General features: G+C 54.0%; 1 protein-coding gene across 3 annotated transcripts; it reads left to right on the forward strand.

Moving 5' to 3' along the window:
• The first annotated feature begins 831 nt into the window (after nt 1–831).
• On the forward strand, nt 832–19,590 carry ALDH3B2 (aldehyde dehydrogenase 3 family member B2). 3 transcript variants are annotated; one of them, XM_075547981.1, is made up of 9 exons: nt 832–950; nt 14,691–14,853; nt 15,749–15,869; nt 15,972–16,057; nt 16,174–16,255; nt 16,393–16,779; nt 17,255–17,421; nt 18,662–18,761; nt 19,055–19,590. In XM_075547981.1, exons 1-9 carry the CDS (start codon nt 892–894, stop codon nt 19,237–19,239), a joined length of 1,350 nt encoding a protein of 449 aa, XP_075404096.1. In that variant the 5' UTR covers nt 832–891; the 3' UTR covers nt 19,240–19,590. The 3 variants fall into 3 exon arrangements, with proteins under 3 accessions (XP_075404096.1, XP_075404095.1, XP_075404097.1); XM_075547980.1 differs by lacking the exons at nt 832–950; nt 14,691–14,853 and adding an exon at nt 15,390–15,434; XM_075547982.1 differs by lacking the exons at nt 832–950; nt 14,691–14,853; nt 18,662–18,761 and adding an exon at nt 15,405–15,434 and having other exon boundaries at nt 19,055–19,230.
• The last annotated feature ends 2,471 nt before the right edge of the window (nt 19,591–22,061 follow it).

Here is a 22,061-nt window from a genome sequence, read left to right on the forward strand (position 1 = left end):
ACCGGCCGTCTACACCACAGACTCCCTGACGGCCCGTGTCCTGGCTCTCAACTCACTCAGACAGCGTGGGTCCCCTCCTATCTCTAGGACGCCTGCCAAGGCCGTGCGCCTGGGATCCTTTCCAATCCCTGTCGCCCTGGTGTTTGAAAACCCAAATCCCCCAGGCCTCTTTCAGACTTTATTCTCCAGACGACACAGGTCAGTGGCCACAGTCTTATAGTTACATGACCGGAAATTAAGACAGAATCAGCGACCATTAAAACAGTGGCAACAAAAATGACAGGGGGTACAGAAAGAGCGCCCCGCCCTCCCCGCTTCCCCCACCCCCCAGCTCCAGCCAGGCCGCATCCGGCCTTTCCTGTGCACATTCACAGGCACAGGAAGTGGGCACAGAACTGCAGCTCTGGCCGAGACTGGGCTAGCAAGAATGTTTCTGTTGTACTACAGAGATATTTGTACCCTTTATCTCTCCCCAGTGAAACACTTGGTGCCACCCCCTCTGACAGTGTCCCCCAGGACAATCTACACCCCTGCAGCCCCCTCCAAAGTCCCTGTATCCTGGGGACCCCTCCCAGCAGGCTGGCAGAAGCAGCCTCAGGCAGCCAGCCAGCAGGAGTGGGCCAACCTGTTCCCAGGCCAGCTTTGAAGGAAGGAGGGAGGGAGGGAGGGGGCGGGGCCTGGAGGGCAGGAGATACCTGGTTTGGTAGGAGGGGGTGGGTGTTCCTAGATGCACATCTGTGAAGTCACCCCCACCTGGGTGTTGCCACAGAGGCCCTCAAGGGGGAGGGAGGGATGCAGGGAGGGGTGACCGAGCTCTTATGCTTCTGGGAAGAAGGCTGAGGAGCGTGGGGGGAGCCCGGAGCTCAGAGCAGATCCACACTCGGTTAGAGGATGTCCGGGGAAGGGGACCAGGTCCCTGTGAAGACTTCAGGGCCGGAGCCCACACCAGGGTATGTGGGACCACGGGCCAAGGGCTGGGGAGAAGGGGACATGCTGGGCCGATGGCACACTAAGTGAGCTCAGCAGAGGCTTGCTTGTGCTTACCGACCAGCCTGGCCGGACATTGTTAGCAAGCACAAACAAGCTTGTGTCTTCTTTGCTGAAGCTTTGAAAAGAGGGGTTAGTCCCATGAAGGGTGCTGTGGGGCAGACCTGGGAGCTGAAACTTGGATGTGCTGAAACTCATCTGAATGGGTTCCCTGGGGGAAGGTGTGCAGGGTCTTGGGCTGGAGCCCTGGTCTCTAGGTCAAGGGCCAGGCTGTGGGGCTCTAGGCTGGGAGGCAGATCTGTAAGATCTCTCCGGGGATAGAGTTACACCTCAGTCCTTGGCTCCGCATGAGAAAGAATTTACACCGAAGCCTGGCTTGTGATCCAAGTGAGTTTAATGAGAGTTAAAAGAAGTTTCAGGTTTTACGCGGCCCCCATAGGATTCCTCCAGACCATGCAGCCTGGCAGAGACTGCTCGGGGTCATGCAAAGATCTCTCTCCCAAGTTCTCCTCCAAAAGAGACCTCTCTCCCTCTGGCCTCCTGCCTTTTCAAGGATTCCTGGGGGAGGCGTGGTGAACGACCCCCAGGTCGACCCCATTGGCTGGATTGCAATCATCTGGCCCAGGTGGGCCGATCCAGGTTTCACACCCATCTGTGCCTGTGTTGGACAGGGTTCTCTAGAGAGACAAACCAGATTGCTAGTAATTATATATAAATATATTTATAAAGATAGATATATAATTCAAGAAATGAACCGTTAAATTATATACAGATAGATAATACAAGAAATTAACAGTTAAATTATAAAGCAGTGAGACACTAGCAGTTCTTTAAGATTTGAGAGCTGCCAGTTGCCAGTCCCCTTCTGTAGAGAGAGCTGGGCTATATATACCCAGGCAGCAAACAGCAAGGCAGGTCCCCAACTGTCATCAACTGTCGGTCCCCAGCTCCAGAGACGAACATTCCAATCGTGTGGGCTTAAAGGGACCTCAGCTTACAGCGACACAGTCCACAGGATAGGCATCCCACAGGTAGTGTACCCCTTTAAACTGAGGCACAGAACAACCAAGGTGAGGCTCACTGAGCCATTTATCCCTCTGCCCTTCAGTTAATCCTACTTGTGTTTATCGGCCAGGCTGGCACAATAAACTATCGCAGTGCCCACCGCGGGACAACCTAGGCCTCTGAGCGTGTGCAGTGCGCTGCCCTTTGTTCTTGTGCTTGGCTCTCTTGGGCATGCGTCAATGGGCATCCCATCCCTGCCTATCTGCCTAACAGATCCCTGGGCTCAAGTTTGACTGTGACCAAGACCTCACGCCGGTTCCCCTCGGAGCCTCACCTTCTGAACCTGTGCAGACCACACGCTCCCAGAGCATCCTGGGTCCCTGGGAGCTGGCACCCACATCCACACCCCCCCACACACACACATCATGTGGCTGGCCCTGTCCTGAACCTGGAATTGGGAGGGGGCCCAATCTCAGCCTCCTGGAGGAGCCCTCAGGCTGACATGGTGAGCAGAGAAGGAGCAGCCAGTGTTCTGGGACCTGTGCTGGGGGCGGGAGGGGAATGGAGGCAGTAACGTGACCTCTTGGGGAACAGAAGTAGCGAGAGCCCAGTCTTTGGATTCAGGCTGAAGAATGGTATTCATGGTTTATTTCTGGCCCAGGAAACATTTCCATCTCATCACAGAGCACTTGAGAAGGCCAGAGATGGAGACAGACACTTTAACGTTGGGTGGATGGGCTGGCAGGATGGAGCAGTGCTGGGTGGGAACATTAACCAGACCTTGGGTTTTCTCCCCCACCCCCTTTTCTAACTACCAATCTTACAAAGAAATGCCCCCTTGCCCTGACTGCCACCTCCACCTTCCATCCTGTGGGTCGGCCCTGCTACAGGGTCAGCTTCTCTGCGTCCCAACTCTCCGCTCCATGGGCAAGCCACACCCCCACACCCAAATGCTCTTGTCACAATGACCCTAGCCTTCTCATCTATCCTTATCTAAACCACCATAAACACACACACAACCAAATATTTGCCACGTGGACATTTTCCATGTGCCCAGCTTGGCAGTGGCATGAGGAACATCACCTTACCCAACCTTCCCCTCTGTCTGTCCCCACCCCCACCCGTTTTCACCCCTCCCAAACAGAAACTCCACCCCCTGCTAGAAACGGTTAACACGCTTGTCTCTAATCCAAATGTTGGCGGTTCAAGGCCTGCCAGGGGTGCCTTGGAAGAAAGATCTGGTGATCTATGTTAGAAAGAGCAGCTCGTGAAATTCCCTGGGAGTGCACCATTCCGCTATGAAACTCACGGGGCAGGGGCGGGGCGGGACGGGGTGGCAGAGGAGGCGGGGGTCTTGTATGGGATCTCCCCTGCCGACCTCTGGTTGGGTTTTGCTGTGGTTTTGGTGAGTCCACAGGAGGCCTGTGGTGCCGTGGTGTTGAGTTGGGTGTCCCTCTGCAAGGTCAGCAGTTCCATCTACCAGCCTCTCCTCTGGAGAAAGATGGGCTCTTCTACTCCAATAAATCGTCTCCGTCTTCGGACGCTCACAGGGGCAGTTGTACCCTGTCACTGTGCGCCGGCAGCGACTCATGGCAGCGAGCTTGCTTTTGAGGGATTTGCAGACAGTCTTTGTCAGCAGGACCATGCAACACACATCCTTTTGCACCTGATTTCTTGTGGCAATGTGGCTTTGAGGTTCAGCGGTGTTGTCGCTCTTATCAGAATGTTGCTTGTGCTTAAAAAATATTTTTTAGAACGTCCGAATAATATCTCGTGGTATGTACAAAGGAGCTTCAAGAAGTCTCTGGGAAATTCCCATTGTCTTTCGATTCCAGTGTCCCCACACTTGTCGAAGCTCCCTTGCCCACACCAAACTCTGTTCATCTTGTCATCTCCTGACGGGGTCGGAAGCTGCTTCCCTTACAGCGCTAGGAACGGTGCTGCTCTGGAGAGTGGGGGACAGCTACTGATCTGAGCCTCTGCTTGGAGTTCTTCAAGGTGTGTGCCCAGGCGTGGAGTTGCCGGGGCAGACGATAACTTGATGCTTAACTGCGTGAGGCACCAGCAACGGGCCAGAGGATGGTTCCCATTTCTCCACATTCTCACCAACACCTGCTGTTTGTCTTTCTCATAACAGGCGCCATGTTGGGTGTGAGGTGCTGTCAAGTCCACGGACAGCTGAACAAAGCATTGCGAAGCCCCGCGCCACATTTGAGCCCATGGTCCAGGCACTGGGGCATGTCATCTTGTGGATGACCTTACTGTTTGTTTGTTTGTTTTTCAGCTTTACCAAGTACAACGGAATCCTTGACGACTCCATTATTTTCTCCATTATTAGGATGTTGCTTATTGGGTCACTTGACCCTCCTGATAAGATACCCAATGCACTTCTGAGGAGCTTCTGCTCCACTTCTCCCAGCAGATTCCGCCTCCTTCTGGCGGTCCTAGGTTTATCGGTCTTCCTCACCAACACCCTCATTCACCGACATCCTTCTCTGCTTCCCTCGCTCACCGCCGACCTTTGCGTGCCTGTGAGGTGACTGAAAGTACCACGGCTTGGGTCAGGCACACCTGGAGGGGGAGTATCTTTGCTTTTGAGCCATTTCAGAGCGTCTTTGTAGCCAGCTTGCCCAGCGCGATGCTTCCTTTGGTTTCTTGGCCGCTGCTTCTGTGGATGTGACGGTAGATTCAAGGGGGATGGAATCGCTGACCACTTCCATATTTTCTCCATTATTAGGATGTTGCTTATTGGGCTGTGAGATTATAAAGAGACTTTCCCCCAGCTTTGTCTCCCCCAAAGATTTGCCAAACATTAGAGGCTGTTTGCCAGCAGGTGGTGGGAGGTCAGGTGCTTAGAGACATCCTCCGGGAAGGCAGTCAGTTGCCAGACTACTGACTGGTCCCACCACAGATAGGGACCACTCCCTGCTGTTAAGGACAATGGGCTACTTCTCCCTAAAGGCTTGGGGCCTTCAGTCTGGTCCCTGTAGGTGGGGTTTACACCCTGCTGATAATGATCTCTATAGTGAGCCAGAGAACAGGTCAAAACAGCCCAGTGACATCCAAAGTTAGGCTGCCATCCTGAATGTAGGATCCTCCCTTCTTGTCACAGAAACTCAAGTATAAGAGAGAGTTTTATATAAAGGGTAAGTGCACATCAAGAAAACATCCCAACCCAGTGCTACCCAAGCCCACACGCCCAACATTAGCCCATATGTCTGACACCGATCCACAAAGTCTTCCTCCATCTCACAAAACACACACTATGATGCCAACTGCAGGAGGAAAGCCGTGTCAGTGAATGTGTAAGCATCTCAGTGCTGCCAGGGGTCTCCCCACGGCTGCTCCAGCACTCAGGGCTGCATCAGGGTAGGTCCATGTGGCTTCTCCTCAGGGATGTCTTGCAGGAAGTGAACTTTGCCAGCTGAAGCAGGGAACTGGCTAAGGCAGCTGCACCCTGGTTCTACCATCACAAAGCAAGAGACCCAAGACCTCAAAAGGGGAGGTTCACCGAGCCATTTATCCCTCCACCCTTCAATCAACCCCACATGTGTTTATCGGCCAGGTTGGCACAAGAAACTCCCTCAACCACACGTGAGCCCCTTGTTCTGTTCAAGGGACCACCTCAGGTCTGTGCCCAGGCCCCGCATGAGCACAGCCACGTGTGCTGAGATCCCCATTCTCACAATGCTCTCCCTAATTTGTTTAGGCCTGGGCACAGTCCGTGAAACACAGGCACACACCTGACGGCTCTTTGCTGCTTCCAGTCACCATCTGCCTGCTATCAGCACCGGTACCCCTCATTCTACATCTTCTGAACCCGGCTCGACTTCCTGATACTTGCCTGTCTGTGTCCAGCTGCCACGATGTTTAAATTAGCCTCAGCAAAATTTCACGTGCGTGTGATAGGAATGCGATCGTACAGTAAAGTTTGCCTTCCCCCGGAACACCTGCTCTCGTAACGAGTGAGAACATGTCTCCTGTTGCGACACTTGTCTTTGCATCAGAACATGATCGGGCCACCTCCCATCAGTTGGCCGGGGAGCTGTCTTCCAAACTGCCAGGCATTGATGAGTGTGCCTCTCCAGCAGGAGGTGTGAAGTGGTGTCTCATCGTGGTTTTGATGGAAATTCCCTCATCACTCGTGGACCGGAGCACCCCTCGCAGGTGCTCGGTGGTCTTCAGATGCCTTCCTTAGAGAAATGGCTATTGAAGCTCTTTGGCTCAGGGTTTGCGTTGCGCTGTTTTCTCTGTTGGGCAGTAAGCCTTTTTCTTTTAATCTGCATATTAAACTCCCAGCAGACATTTGGTCTCCCAGTATTTTCCTGTTCTGTAGGCTCCGGGTCTTCTCTCTTGCTGGATCACGTCTTCTAACGCGCAGCACATTTTAGATTTGGCTGACGTCCAGCATGCCTGCTTTGTTTGTCTCCCTTTCGTTGAGCATTATTTTTTTTTAACAATTTATTGGGGCTCATACAATTCTTATCACGGTTCATACTAATACATACATCAATTGTATAAAGCACATCTGTACAGTCTTTGCCCTAATCATTTTTTCTCGTCGTTGAGCATTATTGTGGTGTCCTGTCCAACAACTCATCATCGCCAGATCGAAGGGCGCTGCAGGTGCATGCTGTTTTGTCTCAGGATGTTATGGCTTTAGTTCTTCCACGGAGGCTGTTTTGAGTCAATTTTCGTATATCGTGCGAGGCAGGCGTCCAACTCCGTCCTTTGGCGTGGGGGGGATCCAGGTGGCCCAGCACCATTTGTCCGGGAGACGATTCTTTTCCAGTGGAAAGGCCTTGGCACCCCAGGGAAAGCTCAGCTGGCCATAGACGTATGGGTTTATTTCTAGACTCTAAATTGTATCCCATTTTGGTCTACTCACCCTCAGGGTAGTTCCATGGCGTTTTGATTATTGTAGCTGTGTACGTGTTGAACCTGGAACTATGAGTCTTTGGGCTTTGCTTTTTCATTTCCAGTATTGTTTTGGCTACTCAGCATCTCTTGTCATTCTACATGAATTGAGGATCCGCTCCACTTCCGCGGGTGGGGGTGTGGATGGGGGCGGGATGGAAAGGTCACTGAAGCTTTGGCAGGAGAATAGGTAGTTTTCCCAAAGGCAAAGCTGACATCGTAACCACATTCAATCTTACAATCCACGAACACTGGATGTCTTTCCATTTAGTTTGGCCTCAATTTACGTCTGGGGCAATATTTTGAAGTTTCCAGTGGACAAGTCCCTCATCTCACGCGTTTATCCTTAGCTACTGTACTTCCCGAGATGCTGCTGTATGCGGCATTGTGGTCCAGATTTCCTCGTTGGCGGTGTTCATTGCTGGTGCGTAAGACTGCAACTGGCTCTTGCAAATTTGTGCTGATGCTGTGTATTTGCTCTAGCTGCTTTCTGGTAGAGTCTGGAGGCTTTCCAACATACAGGCTCAAATCGGCCGCCCAGGGAGAGGTTGACTTCTTCCTTCTGAACTCGGATGCCTTGCATTTCGTTTTCTTGCCTGGTTGCTCTGGCTTCCAGCAGACGATGATGAATAGCATTGGGGAAAGCAGGCCTTCTTGCTCCAGATCCCAGAGTAGGACAAGGGTTTCCACCAAGACTCGTTATCCTGATGAGGCTCGCCCTTCGCTTTCTAGTTTGCTGTGTTCTTACAAGGAAATGTTTTTTTCTTTCAAAACACCTTCTCTGTATCAGTTGAGAGGATCATCTGTGTGTGTTTCTTTTCCCCTTATTTATTCAACAGTATGTAACTCATGTGTCACACAATTCAACTGTCCAATCCCATTAAGAAGAATGACATGATCATCACCAGCAATATTAGAGCAGTTTGTTCTTTCTTGTCCTCATTGTTATTAACTCCCCATTTTCCCCCACCCTCCCTGCCACACTCTCACGAACCCATTAATCCAGTTACTGTCTCTGTAGATTGACCTCCTTTGGATTTTATGTACAGAAAAGCATGCAAAATAAGAGAAAACAAACCAAAATCCAACATAACAAAATAGAACCGAGAAAAGCTCAATTGAAACGAAAGCAGAAAGAAAAGAAAGCAGAAAATATTAAAAACTGGAACGCCTTTTAAATGCGAGATCAAGTTTAAAAAATCTCTCAGCCAATGACTCTCAGATTTAATGCAGTCTAGTAAGCTTCTCTGAACTCCAGATAACTACCTATTGGAAGTTTCCAGGTGGATAGCTAACAGACCTCTCAAGTTTATTGCAAGCAAGGCAAGTGTTTCATTTCCTCTCCAAATATGAGAGAGACAGAGAGAGAGAGAGAGAGAGAGAGAGAGAGAGAGAGATATCAAGTCATAAGATGTTAAGTTTTTTTTCTTTCTTTGCCTTATTTTATTTGCATGGACTCCTTGTCCTGTGTGATTAAACAGAGTCGTTTAATCTTTTTGAGCTTTAGGGTCTTTCTGGATAATTAATTTCTTTTTTTTAACATTTTATTAGGGCTCACACAACTCTTATCACAATCCATACATATACATACATCAATTGTATAAAGCACATCCGTACATTCTTTGCCCTAATCATTTTCGAAGCATTTGCTCTCCACTTAAACCCTTTGCATCAGGTCCTCCATAAGATGTTAAGTTTTAACCTAATTGCTTCTGTATTAACCCACTTGTTAATGCACTCTCTAATAATAAAGCTGTTCGCACCCCTTGACTGTGGTCCAGGGGGTCACTGAAGGCTTAATTCATGTGTGGATGCTGGAAATGGATTGGTGGGGGCTTTCATTGTCATCCATAACCTTCTACTACCAGGCGTTCACGATTTAAGCTCTGGTACCATGACCCCCTGTGGATTTTATCATTTATCATCCTTGGGTCACACAGACAGGTGTGCTTCTTCCACGTGGACGTAGTTGACACCTCATTCTTTTATTTGTTCATGTGGGTATTACATCGGTTGACTTTCTTATGGTGAGCCCCCCCCGCCCCCCTGCATTTCTGGGACCGACCCAGGGCTGGCTCCTAACCTACAACCCTTGGCTATATAATCGTCGGATGTTGTAGACCACATTTGGAACTGCCGTGTTTCAGGCACGAGGAGGGTGGGTCAGCAGCGCCTCAGTTCCTCGATCCATGGGATCAAAAGCAAACTCACTGCCTGCAAGTCGATTCCTACTCACAGGGACCCTACAGGACAGCGTATAACTGCCCTTACAGGTTTCTGAGATGACAGCTCTTTATGGGAGTAGAAAGCCTCATCCTTCTCCTGAGGAGTATCTGTAGGTTTCAAACTGCTGACCTTGAGGTGAATGGCCCAACCAGTAGCCACTTCACCACCAGGGTTCCTTATCGAAACCATGGGGAAATGAGAATATCCCTGGGGCCTGAAGGAGATGATGCATCTCTTGGCTCCCAGCCTGTGTGCCGCCACTCCAGAAAACGAAATGCCAGCTCCTCCATGCCAGGGCCTGCCCAGCAGCGTCTAGGCCTTTGCACAAACTGGTCTGTGGGAGACCAGCCTCCACAACCAAATGGGTCCAAGGGCAGCTGTGTAACTGAGGGGTACAGTAAAGAGACATCAGACAAGACAAAGCGTGCAAGGGCTCACCTCAGTAGTCATGACTTCAGGAGCCAGGTCCCAGAGAGAGAGAATATATTTCCAACAAAGGCTTATACTCTAGGCATGTGCAAGCCCCCCCTCCCCCCCCTAATTACAAGTAACCAGATACATAACAAAGTGGGCTGTACCCTAACCCCAAAGGTCCCTGAGTTCATTGGAGGAGTGACCTAAGACGGTGCTGGGGCAGGTCTGGGGGGTGGCTGTCCTCAGAGCCTAGGGAGCAAGAGCACGCGTCTGCTCCTACAGTTAACGCTGCCGCTAGGGCTTGTCAGGGGCAACTTTAAAGTAGCTCTACTATGGGAGGACATAGTGGGGAGCAACATTAATTATGAGAATGTGATTGGGACTCACCTCCAGCTCACAGGGTGAAGGCCTCCCTCCACCCCAGACGCCCGGCCTGCCAGGCTCCCTAATATGTGAGCATAGGGGATTCATCCGTGTACACTCTCTCCCCCATCTCTGTTTCCCACAATTCCCGCTTTTGCTTTATGTATAAAATTCAAAAGCACCCTTGAGGCTCCGTGGTTTCTTCCATATGCCTTAGCTTCCTATGGAAGTGGCCTGGGATCGCACGGACAGAGGTTGGGACGATGAAGGGCACACTCAGGCTGGCACCCAGGTTACTCGAGATGCTTTGAACCCAGGCACGTGGGTCAAGTCCCTCCAAACTAGCTACCAATTGTTTAGTGATGTCAGCACTAAGGGGTGACTTTAACCCCCCTTAAATGTATGGAAAACTGCCCTCTGTACCTGAGTCACGCCTGTAGAGAAAAGTTCCTCTTAAGCCCCTGCCCCTGATTTCTAACTCCAACCTAATGAGGTGAGGTTACACTGGATGAATAAAGGGTGACACAAATTTGCAGTGTTCTAGTCCGTCTTAGCCATTAACTAATGTTCAAAGTCCATCATCTTGATCTCTCGGCAAGTGAACAGTGTTGTAATAGTTGGTCCCTATTGCATAAAACGTTCCGCTACGATCGAGTCCAGCAGCAGCCGTGGCAGAAACGTCTCAGCAGGCAGTGCGGCCATTCTCCTGGACCTGCCAGGTCTTCTTGATGTTTTGGGAACGTCGCAACACCACAAAGGTCTCTGGGCTGTTTTCTCAACTCTCAGGTCACGGCATAAGCTTTTCTTCTGGGCCTTGCTGGCCGAAGAGAAATCCACTTGGAACCAAACAGCCCGTCCCTTTGGGCTGCTAGCAACCTGGAAACAGAAGCATGGCTAAGATGGGGTGTTTGCTTCATCTTTTCCTTGTCCTTCATCCGTCTCCACACGTGCTGCATCCTCCTAAGGGGAGGCCGCCTGCTTTCTTCCGCTAAAACCGACGTGAATAGGCCTTCCTCCCGGTGATGGGCAGACGGGATCCCAAACGCGATTGTCATCCTGGCTCTTCTCAGGATCAGCTTTCTCTGTAGAGGTGAAAACGTGCTTATCTGCCTTAATTTTGTTAGAAAGTTTTAGTAGGGAGAAAAAAATTGTTAAAAAGAATTGTTAACACGAGGCTTATTAAACGTCATTTCTCTTCATCTCCCCCTTTTGTTTTAATAATGGAGATGTTAAGGCACTGTAAGTAAACTCGGCCTATTTGCTTGATTTTAAGCCTGTTAAACCCGTTCGATTTCGCTGTCATGTTCATTTCTGCTCCTGCTGCAGAGAGTCAGGAGAGTTGCCTGTAGCAAAAGGCAGACATCCGACTGGGCTGTTGCGTTCTTCTGACATACACAGGATAAGGAAAGCCTGAAAAATTCTCAATAAACTTGTTCAGCTGTTTTTGACCTAACTTATCAAACAGATCTTTTCTCCACAAGTTTATAAGTACGGTTATCGCCTTAATTAAGCCGTATTGCCCTCCAGGCCTCGTACACTGCAGGATTTTACAATGTAGAGCTAGTCTCTCTTGGTTAGCTTCTTTTACGCCCTCCATGCTGGATTTGGGGGGAGTCAGTGGGCAGGTCTTAGGCCATCATTGACGTCTTAAGGGAGTGATCTCCATATCCAGAATTTAAAAACCCCTTTCCTTCAATTTCTAATTGCAAGGGAGGATGCTGCTGCTTCTCCACAACAGCTGTTCCAAAAGACCCCTTGCTATGGTCGTCAGGCTTCTCAGGTGCTCTCCCCTGATGGCATACACTTAACCGTAGGTGTGTAAGGGGACAAAAGGAATTGACTTAAGCGATCTTCCTTTTGGAGAAACCACGGTACTTCGGATTTAACCACTGCCCTGATTTCTCCTTCATGATCCCGCTGAATAGCTCCAGTAACACTATGAACACCTTGGGAATTTAGGTTGGACCTTCCTAATAAAGGTCCAGTAGTTCTTGTAGGCAGCAGAATCCGAATGCCAGGTTTAATCATTTCTGGTTTGACTACAGCTTTTAGCTTTCCTTCGTAACTTTGATTAATAACTCCAGTATCCATAGGAATGCCTCGAGTACACAGGGTAAATTTCCCTGAACACAAGCTGTGCTGCTTTTTCAATCAGAGGCTCCTGATTTTGGTTTCAACAGACGGCTGTGGGAGTTCTTGAACCTTTTTCTTGGTTGGCTAAACTTAACCTGCAGCAAGAACAAAGACTGGCCTTTTGCAAGTCCCGTTAGGTCCTGCCCTCTTGCTGGGAAGCTGGGGGACAGGTATGGCTAGCGCTTAAGGATCCCTGTGTTGAGTTAGGTCTGAGCCTAGCCTCCCAGGCTCTGCTGGGTGGAGCTTGAAGCAAGCGCGCTCCCTAGCTCCCTGCTGGGTAGCGTTTGCCAACAGAACTTCTGTACTGCTGAACCTCCAGTGGCATTTCTGTGCCCAATGATTTCCCTTCCTGCAGCGGGGGCCAAGTCCCGGGTCTTTCCAACCCACCCTCCGTGGTCCTGGCCCATGCTCTGGTGGAGGCCCCAGCTCGCTTCTCCTGGAGGCTTGGCTGATTGACCTGCGCCGCCGACACTCTTTGAAAAGGACAGCTTCTCCCGCAGCTAGCTCATTTCCCTTTAGGTTCGGTGTCATTGCCATCACGGCCGGCTAGAAGGTCTGCCTTGTGCGCCTCAGATCCCACTCCCCTGGGCCTGGGAACCAGCCTGGAACAAGTTGAGCCTAAGGTGACCCTGGGCATCCCAGGTATGCACAAGTGAGGTCACAGTGACTGTCAAGAAAGAGCTAAGGTTCCCTGTCGCCCTGTCTCACCTGGAAACGTGGTGATGGAATTGGGACAAGATCCTAGGTCCTCTAGTTCAGCCTGTCTCCACTCTGGGCCTGAATGCCAGGCCTGGATTGGGCTGCAGGGTGCAGGCCTTCAGACCTGATATTCTGGATACTCAAGAGCCCTGGAAGAAGTTAAAGCAGGGTGCCCAGGAGGAAAGGCTAGATTAGTGGGGGGAGAGGGACATGGGCTGAGGCTGGCATTCCAGGTGGAGCTCTAGGTTTGCACCAGCTCTGGGACTAAGGGAGAACAGGACCAAGGGTGGGTGGGTTCAGAAAGCCCACCCCTGAAAATCTTTAGGATGAAGTGACCCCAGGTGCTTTTAGGGCCCCCACCTGGACCTGGCACGGATTTCACTCAGCCACCCCAGGCCCAGCACCAAGGAGGGATGCTCTGTGGGGGCTCCGAGGGGCCTGGCTGTGGGAGGGGTAGCAGGACAGTCTGCTGAGCAGCTGGGACAGGGAGATGGCGCCACCCCCTCACAGAGGGGTGGACAGTGAGCATGGGGGGGGGGCAAGACGATAAGTGAAGCAAGGTCTCCATCCCATCTCCCTGCATTCCTTTTTAGGGACACCCTGAGCACAGCCCCCATCCCCACCCCGTTGCTTCCCGGGACTGTACACAAGTACAGTGGCACACAAGCCATGTCCCCGAGGGTGGGCTTATAGCAGTGCTGTTCCCCCATCCACAGATGCAAAGAGGGAACCTCGGGGAGGAGCTGCCTGGGCCCAGCATCAGGGACATGTCACAATGGGTGGACCTCCTTGGAGGGGCCAGTGGGGCCCAAGGCAGAGAGGTACTAGCAGGGACCTGGGAGGAGCTACTGACCGCTGAGGGTAACCATGTCCACACACTCACACTCAGACCCCTGCTCACTGATACACACTCAAAGAACACTCAGACACACACACTCACAGAAACACTTCACAGACACATGCCCAGCCACACACATATCCACAGACACACACAGGCACTGAACTACACTCACAGGGACACACCCTAGAGACACTCACAGACACACAAACACTTTACAGACATACCCTGACACATACACCCCCATCCAGATACACACTCAGATAAGCACTCACAGAGATACGTTACAGGCATGCACTGACACACTCACACATACAGATGTACTTAAACATACACAGGCTCACACCACAGACAATAGACACACTCAGGCACATACCCAGTGCCCCCCCCACACACATACACACTGATACACATTCACAGAGACTACAGAGACATCATGATACACAGACACAAAACACACACTGACCAGACATACACAGACACTGGACACTCATATACACACACAAACGCATGGACACACAGACATACACTCAGGCATACACAGACAAGCAGGTACAGAGAGTCAGGTACATGACACGTACAGACAACAGACACACTTTCACACACATACATGCACACAGAGTAGGCAGATTTGGGGGGTACCTTGCCCCTGGGTCTTGGTCATGGCATTCTCCCTCCTGGCCCCTCCTGGGGCCTCTGACCACCCCTGCCACCCAGCCAGGGCCCTCCTGCACCCTCACCCTGTTGTGGCTCAGCAGCAGCCTTGGGGATGCCCCTTGCCATCTCTCACCCCGGCACCTTTGCCCGCGGAGGAGAACCCACTCACTCTCTGAGACCCTCTCTCCTACTGAGACCATCCTTGGGGACAATTTGAGGGCCATCGCTGCCCCAAAGTGGACACTGACCCTCAGTATGGGTCTGCATGTGTGGTGGTGGGGCCCACGTGTGTGGGGATACGTCTGAGCATAGGGGCCGCGGGCAGTGCCTGACCCTCGTGGGGTCATCTGTGAGAACCCCCGTGGAGCAGATGTGAGGGTGTGTGTGTAGAAGCCCGTGGAAGATGCGCAGTCCTGACGCCCACGCTGCCCCCATCCGTCTCTCACCCCAGGATGGGCCCCTTCTCCGACACGCTGCGGCGGCTTCGGGAGACCTTCAGGTCTGGACGGACGAAGGAAGCCGAGTTCCGGATCTCACAGCTCGAGGCCCTGGGCCGCTTCCTGGAGGAGAAGAAGACACTGCTGCAGGAGGCCCTGGCGGAGGACCTGGGCAAGGTGGCTGGGGAGTGTCTGAGGGGCGTGGCCTGTGACGTGACTGGGAGGGGCGTGGCCAGGGGCGTGGCCGAGGAGGACTGTCTGGGCCCTGGCCCAGGACACTACCAGAGAGTGGCCGAGGGGCGTGGCAGGAGGTGTGGCTTGTCTGCTCCGCCCCCTCCCAGCTCATTCTCCCCATGGGATCTTGCCCTTCCCACAAGTGGCTGCCTCATCTGCCCCCTCCATCCCTGCCCCTTGGACCCGACCTGCACCCCCATGGCGACTGGCTGTCTCCTCAGTCGGATCCCGTTTACTGAGTGCAGTGTGCGCCCTGCACACTCGCCGATGGGCTCTTCGATTCTCACAGCCCTTGTGCGGGCTGTGATGCGGGGTCACAGATGCAGAAACTGAGGCTGTAGGGGTGAAGGCATTTCCCTCCTCCTCCCTCCTCTCACCCCCGACGGTGCTGACCTGCCACCCCCGCTCCGCAGTCCCGGTTGGAGTCGGACATAACGGAGATCATCGTTTGCCAGAACGAGGTCACCTTGGCCATCAAGAACCTGCTCAGCTGGATGAAGGATGAGCACGTGTCCACCAACCTGGTGAGCCCGGAGCCCTGGCAGATGCACTCTGCTACTAACGGCAACGTCTGCGGTTCGATCCCACCAGCTGCTCCCCCGGGAGAAAGAGCAGCTTCCATAAGATGGGCGGCCTTGGAAACCCTGGGGGCAGTTCTCGGTTTTACAGGGTCGCTCTGAGTTGGGTTTGAGGTTGAGGGGCTTCAGGGAGAATGGGAGCGGGCCAGCATTGGCTGCTGTAGCCTGGGACCCCTGACCACCTGGTGAGTCACTGGAGCCAGTGGGCATGGGCGGCTTGGGGGTATTCCTCATGATCTCACAACCCTCCTGCACCCCAGTTCACGAAGCTAAACTCCGGCTTCATCCGGAAGGAGCCCTTGGGCCTCGTCCTCATCATCAGCCCCTGGAACTACCCCATCAACCTGACACTGGTGCCCCTGGTGGGCGCCCTGGCCGCAGGTGAGCAGGGGGTCCTGTATCCCCAACCCCCCAGGCCCCAGCCTTCTGTGCTCCTGCGTCTCTGCCCTCCAGCCTCCTCTGTCCTCCTGTCTTCCCTTGTAGGGAACTGCGTGGTGCTGAAACCTTCTGAGCAGAGCCAGAGCACAGAGAAGGTCCTGGCTGAAGTGCTGCCCCAATACCTGGACCAGGTGAGGGGCCCTCAGCAGCCCCCCGGGTCCCTGTGTCTGGCCCTGGTCAGCAGTTGAGGAGTCCCCCTGATCCTGCCACCTCTCACCTAAGTCCATCCACCCACTCTCCCTCCCAGAGCTGCTTTGCAGTGGTGCGGGCCGGGCCCCAGGAGACAGAGCACCTGCTGGAGAACAAATTCGACTACATCTTTTTCACAGGTGACAGGGGCTCAGCCAAGTGTTGTGGGAGTGCAGCCAGGGACCCGGAGTGTGGGAGACTGCTGAGGAGAGAAGGGAGCAGGGGGCAGGAGCTGCCCTAGCCCACAGAGGGGTGGGCTCCCCTCCTGTGTCTACAGGGAGTCCCCGCGTGGGCAAGTTGATCATGGCCGCCGCGGCCAAGCACCTGACCCCTGTCACGCTGGAGCTGGGGGGCAAGAACCCCTGCTACGTGGATGACGACTGCGACCCGCAGACCGTGGCCAACCGCGTGGTCTTCTTCCGCTACTTGAACGCGGGCCAGACCTGCGTGGCGCCGGACTACGTCCTGTGCAGCCGCGAGACGCAGGAGCGCCTGCTGCCGGCCATGCAGAGCGCCATCACCCAGTTCTATGGCGAGGACCCCAAGGCCTCCCCGGACCTGGGTCGCATCATCAACCAGAAGCATTTCAAGAGGCTGCAGGGCCTGCTGCGCTGTGGGCGCGTGGCCATTGGGGGTCAGAGCGATGAGACCGAGCGCTACATCGGTGAGCCCCTCAGGGGTCGGGGTGCTGGGGGCAAAGGTGCTTTAGAGTTTGTGGCGACGGCTCCAGACCCTGCCCCTGGCTCTGGACATGCTGGACTTGGCCCCTGGTCCCGGGCATCACTGTGCTGAGGGCCCATAGCATGGGGGCCCTGCTCTTGGGGTGGAGGCATCGGGTCCTCTGAGCCTATGGTCCTGGTTCTCACGGGATGCCGCTCGGAGCCCCTGTGATTCTGGGTGACAGGCCTCTCCCCCCGCCTGGGCCCGCTGTCCCTAACAGTCAGTCTCCCTGGCACTGGAGCTGCTCTGGGCCCAACCAGGCTTGGGTCCCTCATGCTCCCCACCCTAGAGCTCTACTGGGTCCCCAGCCACACCCCCATTGGCCTCCTGAGTCCCCCAGTCCCGCCCCCTGAGTGCACGCCCCACGGAGGGTGGGGAGGTCTGGGTCCCGCTGAGCGCACGCGCGCCCTGTGCCGCAGCCCCCACCGTGCTGGTGGACGTGCAGGAGACCGAGCCCGTGATGCAGGAGGAGATCTTCGGACCCATCCTGCCCCTGGTGACCGTGCGGGGCCTGGACGAGGCCGTGGACTTCATCACCCGTCGAGAGAAGCCGCTGGCGCTGTACGCCTTCTCCAACAACAGTCAGGTACGCTGAGGGGGGGCAGGGGAGAGGAGCCCGAGGGAGCAATGCCAGGGAGCCCTGGCTACAGCTGGGACCACCGGCGCCCAGGCACTCAGGGAGCACCTGGCAGGGGCCCCTAGTGAGGCTGGCTCTTTGAGGGACCTGCCCCAAGAGAGCCCTAGTTCTAAATGGAGAAAAGACCCTACAGGGAAAGAGTGGGCAGGGGACAGAGGTTGGTGCGAGACTGGGGGCGCAGAGTCTGGCTTAGTGCCCTTTCACCTTCAGGCCACCCCCTTGGGTCCCTGCCTCTCCCCCAGGGCACCCCACACACGACCCCGTCTTTGTTTCTGTTTTTTAACGGATTTCTTTTATTTGTGTGCCGGGTGTTGAGAATATACAAAACAGAACACTCCCGAGCGAGCGGCTGTTTCTCCACAGCCATTTCAGTGACAGCGATGAGCCGAGCCGCCATCATGCTCCCCTGCTCCCCAGGAGCACAAGCCCACTGTGTCCTCGGGCTCCCATGGAGCCCGTCTCGTTGCGCCTGTCAGGACGGTCTCAGATTGGCCAACCTCACTGCCATGGAGTCGATGCTGACTCATTGCGACCCCACAGGACAGGGTAGACCTGCTCTTGTGGGTCTCCGAGACTGTCACTCTTGACGGGAGCAGACAGCCTCATCTTGCTCCAGTGGGAGTGGCTGGTGGGTTCAAACTTGTCACCAGCGGTGCCACTACCGACCCTTCTGATCTCTACCGGGTGCTGTGTGGTTAGGTGTCACCAGTCGGTTATGACCCATAGCGACCCCAGACCTGTGTCATCCTCACAAGGGCCCTTACAACTTTGAGCTCATGGTGGCAGCCATGGTGCCCATCCATCTCCTTGGGGGCCTTCCTCCTTGTCGCTGCCCCTCCACGTGACCAAACGCGATGTCCTTCTCCGGGGACTGGTCTCTCCTGTTCCCGTGTCCACGAGATGATAAATCTCACCAGCCTGGCTTCGGAGGAGCCTTCTGGCTGTACTTCTCCCGAGGCAGATGTGTGTGTGTGTTCTCTTGGCCGTCTGGCGCATCCATGCTTCTCTGGTAGCCTCTAGTCACTGTCTGACTTCCACGTGCATCAGGCAGGCCGTCGGAAAGAGCTCAGTGCTCAAGCAGAAAGGTTTTCTTGTCGAAAGAGCTTAGAGGGGGTGAGAGAGTGACCTGCGACTCTTCTACCGTCTCTGGGGCCTCCCTCCCTGACCTGTGGACCCTTGCCTCCCCCAGGTGGTGGACCAGGTGCTGGAATGTAGTAGCAGTGGCAGCTTTGGGGGCAATGAGGGTTTTACCTTCCTGACGCTGCCCTCTCTGCCATTTGGGGGCATTGGTGAGTCCCTGCTTTCTTCACCCCGGCCCTGACCCACCCCTCTCCCCTACTACTGGGAGCTTACCTGTGTTACCTTGGTCCACGAATGTCTATTTTGCCCCTGAATACTGTCCCGTTTTTGGCTTAGTAGACCATCAGCTCTTAAGGCCTCAGTTTCCCTCCCTGTAAAGTGGTTCTTAGAATGGCCGGCTCTCTTCAAGGCTCCTACCACCTGGGGGTTTCTTGACCTGGGCTGAGGGCTGGGGCAGGGGGTTGGCTCCCTGCACCAGCCCTCACCAGTGATGTCCTCGCAGGCCACAGCGGGATGGGCAGGTACCACGGCAAGTTCTCCTTCGACACCTTCTCCCACTACCGCGCCTGCATGATTGCCTACCCTGGGCTGGAGAAGCTTCATGAACTACGCTACCCGCCCTATTCCGAGAAGAGAAAGAACTTCATCACCTGGTCCCTGAACTCCCAGAGCTGCACCATTCTCTGATCGCCCTCTTCCCCCTTTTTCCATGCTACCAGGAGGCAGATGGCCCACCCAGCAGAATCAACACCCACTCCTCTGGCTTTGTCTGGTCAGATGCCTGACTGGGCAGGACCAGTCTCCTTTCAGGCCCAAGTCCACTGGCTCTGTAGCCGCTTGATCTGACCCTCTTCTTGGACATGCCTGGTGATGAGGAACCCGCCCATGCAATGAGCCAGGACCTCGGTGCCACCTTCTCTAAGTAAACCCCCAGACCTAGCAGCTGCCTTCGGGCCTGGTTCGGGGAACTGGAGGGGGTCTTATGTGAAGTGATCTCATCTTAAACCATGTCTAGCCAAACGGTGGTGTCTGCCTCACATGCTGTGTTGACAAGGATGCTGATGCTGTATGTAGAATCCACAAGGAGTGATTGATTGATGATGTCTGCTCTGATGCTGTGTGTAGAATCCATAAGGAGTGATTGATTGGTGATGTCTGCTCTGATGCTGTGTGTAGAATCCATAAGAAGTGATTGATTGGTGATGTCTGCTCTGATGCTGTGTGTAAAATCCATAAGAAGTGATTGATTGGTGATGCAGGAGATGGGTGTACACATATCAACCATATCTGTTACCCCTTGTTTTCCACCTTCAGAGAAAGGTCAGGCCTGACCGGATCTAAGTCTGGCCTCATCTTCTGATGGACGGGGAACCTAAGGTCTAGATCTGGGACAGGGCTGGATGGAATGCATACAGCAAAGAGGGGCCGGGGAGCTTGGTGTTGGACTTAACTGAAGTGGGGGTGGTGGGGGGGTCATGACGACCGTCCTCTTTCCCCACCCTGCTCCCAATGCCCCCACACTTGCTTCCCTTGATTCCTCACTCCTTAGAGCCTTGGGGGGAGCTGGGGAAGCGGTGTGAGGTTGAGGGAGAGTAAGAAGTACAGTCCTTTCACTTCCCTGGGAACCGCTGGATATTCCTGGCCCCACCCATTCATTTGGTGGGAGTTCCAACGTCATGGATGGAAGGGCCAGAAGTGATTTCACCCCATTACACTGAGTGGTCCATGGCCTGTGTCTACGGGACAATCTCGCTGTCCCCCCTGCCCTGAGAAGAAGCTTCCTCAAGGTAGCCACTGGACTAAAGCAAGAGAGAGAACAGAGAATCCTGGGGTCACTGGGTCACAATCTGGCCAGTGGGCCCTGTAAACAAGAGATGGAAGACACAGCTCGTTGAAGACACTTAGGCACTGGACTAGGAAGAAAACCAGGGCATGTGTACATGCACGTGTCAAGCAGGGCTCTCCAGAGGCACGAAGCCAGGACGCTTATGAGGATAGGTTTGTACCATGAGAAAGACTATAACAGCTAATGGATTAGTTCACACAGCAGTACAGAGGGCTCAGTTCAATTTACTTTCCTGGAACAGTTAATATACTTCAACTCAAATGGGCTGCCGGGTCCAAGGTCCAGGAAATAGACAGTGGAGTCCTCCCACAGGCAAGGCAAGGCAGGCAGAGTGTGCCCACAGGCAGCAGGCAGCAGGGCAAGTCGGTAGCAGTCAGTAGTTTAGCCAAGCAGCCTCTGATGGGATCCCGAACTCAAGCACAGCGACAGGATCCACCAAGCGATGTTCGTACCAGCAGGGTCGGAAGCAGGTCTTGAAGGAGCCTCAAGCTCTAGCATAGGATCTACAGGTTGGCTTGCCCAAAGGTGGTGTAGCTCACAGATGGAGGCAGAGAACGAGTTAAAGCAGCTCTGGTCCGATCCCCAGGGAGCAAAAGGGTCAGGTGCAGGCCTGGCACAGCCATTTATTTCGTTGCCTTCCAATCAAGCTGCGACCTGGTTAGACTCCGCCCACACGTTCCTACTGGCCTAGCTGGCGTGATCAATGTAACCATCACAATGCAAAAGGAAGAACTTCATATCAAGAAGTCATTTCCTATCCAGCAGGCAGCCCAGCCCAGTTCAAGTCAAGTTCATAGGTGCAGTGCTAGCCAGGGTCTCTTCCAGATGTACATAGCTGCAGGCCGATGATGCCGAAAGGTGAAACTGGGAGATCACAGGCCGGTGGGGGCAGAATCATGTGGGCCCAAGGTTGGTGGAATGTGGCAGGGAGGAGACAGGTTGGTTCCGAGTCAGTGGCCCACATGGGCCCACCCCTCGAGGCAGACACAGAGTCCCAGGCAAGCAGGGAGGGGAAGGAGACAAGAAGACAAGAGAAGTCCTCCATGCCCCTCTCATAAAAAAGGCCATACCCCTTAGGAGGTGGACTGTCCACTGCTGGACAGGTTGGACTCCACCCCCAGCCTGAAATATCTCGCAGACATCATCTATGGACACACAGACACTGTGTAACCATCACAGGCTCTCTGGTTCCCATGGGTTCAGATAGGGGACAAAGCTTCCAAGGAAAATAGGGATCCCGAAAGTCACGGAGCAGGGGAGCAATCCCACGATGACCCCTGGCCTGTGGTAAATACAGTCTTCACCCCCACTGTCACCTGAGCCCCATACACCTCTCCTGTTCACAGGCAGTTGCATGGGATTTGGGCCCAGGCTCAGCTGGGTGTGGTTCCTGGCTCTGCCACACACAGGCTGAGTGACTTAGGGCATGGGCACCATTCTCTCTAAGCCTCGGGGGTGCCTGGGGTCTGGTGACCCTGCCAACTCCACGGATCTGTTGCTACTGGAGGAGAGGTGCCCCCTTAGCCTCCCGCACCGCCTTGGTGGGATTCTCTCTGCCACCCTGGGATCACTTCCATTTCCCTCTGCCTGAGCCCCACCACGATTGAGGTACACGTCACCCTTGCCCACTGAGCCCTGGAGTCTTACGAGGTGCCGAATCCCA

Source organism: Tenrec ecaudatus, chromosome 4 (assembly GCF_050624435.1).
Source record: "Tenrec ecaudatus isolate mTenEca1 chromosome 4, mTenEca1.hap1, whole genome shotgun sequence".
Lineage (NCBI taxonomy): Eukaryota > Metazoa > Chordata > Mammalia > Afrosoricida > Tenrecidae > Tenrec > Tenrec ecaudatus.

Coding starts and splice junctions, on each gene's coding strand:
- ALDH3B2 (XM_075547981.1), top strand. CDS start 892: ATGTCCGGGGAAGGGGACCAGGTCCCTGTGAAGACTTCAGGGCCGGAG. Junction 14,854..15,748: donor TGGCGGAGGACCTGGGCAAG/GTGGCTGGGGAG, acceptor CCTGCACCCCAG/TTCACGAAGCTAAACTCCGG. Junction 16,256..16,392: donor CGACTACATCTTTTTCACAG/GTGACAGGGGCT, acceptor CTGTGTCTACAG/GGAGTCCCCGCGTGGGCAAG.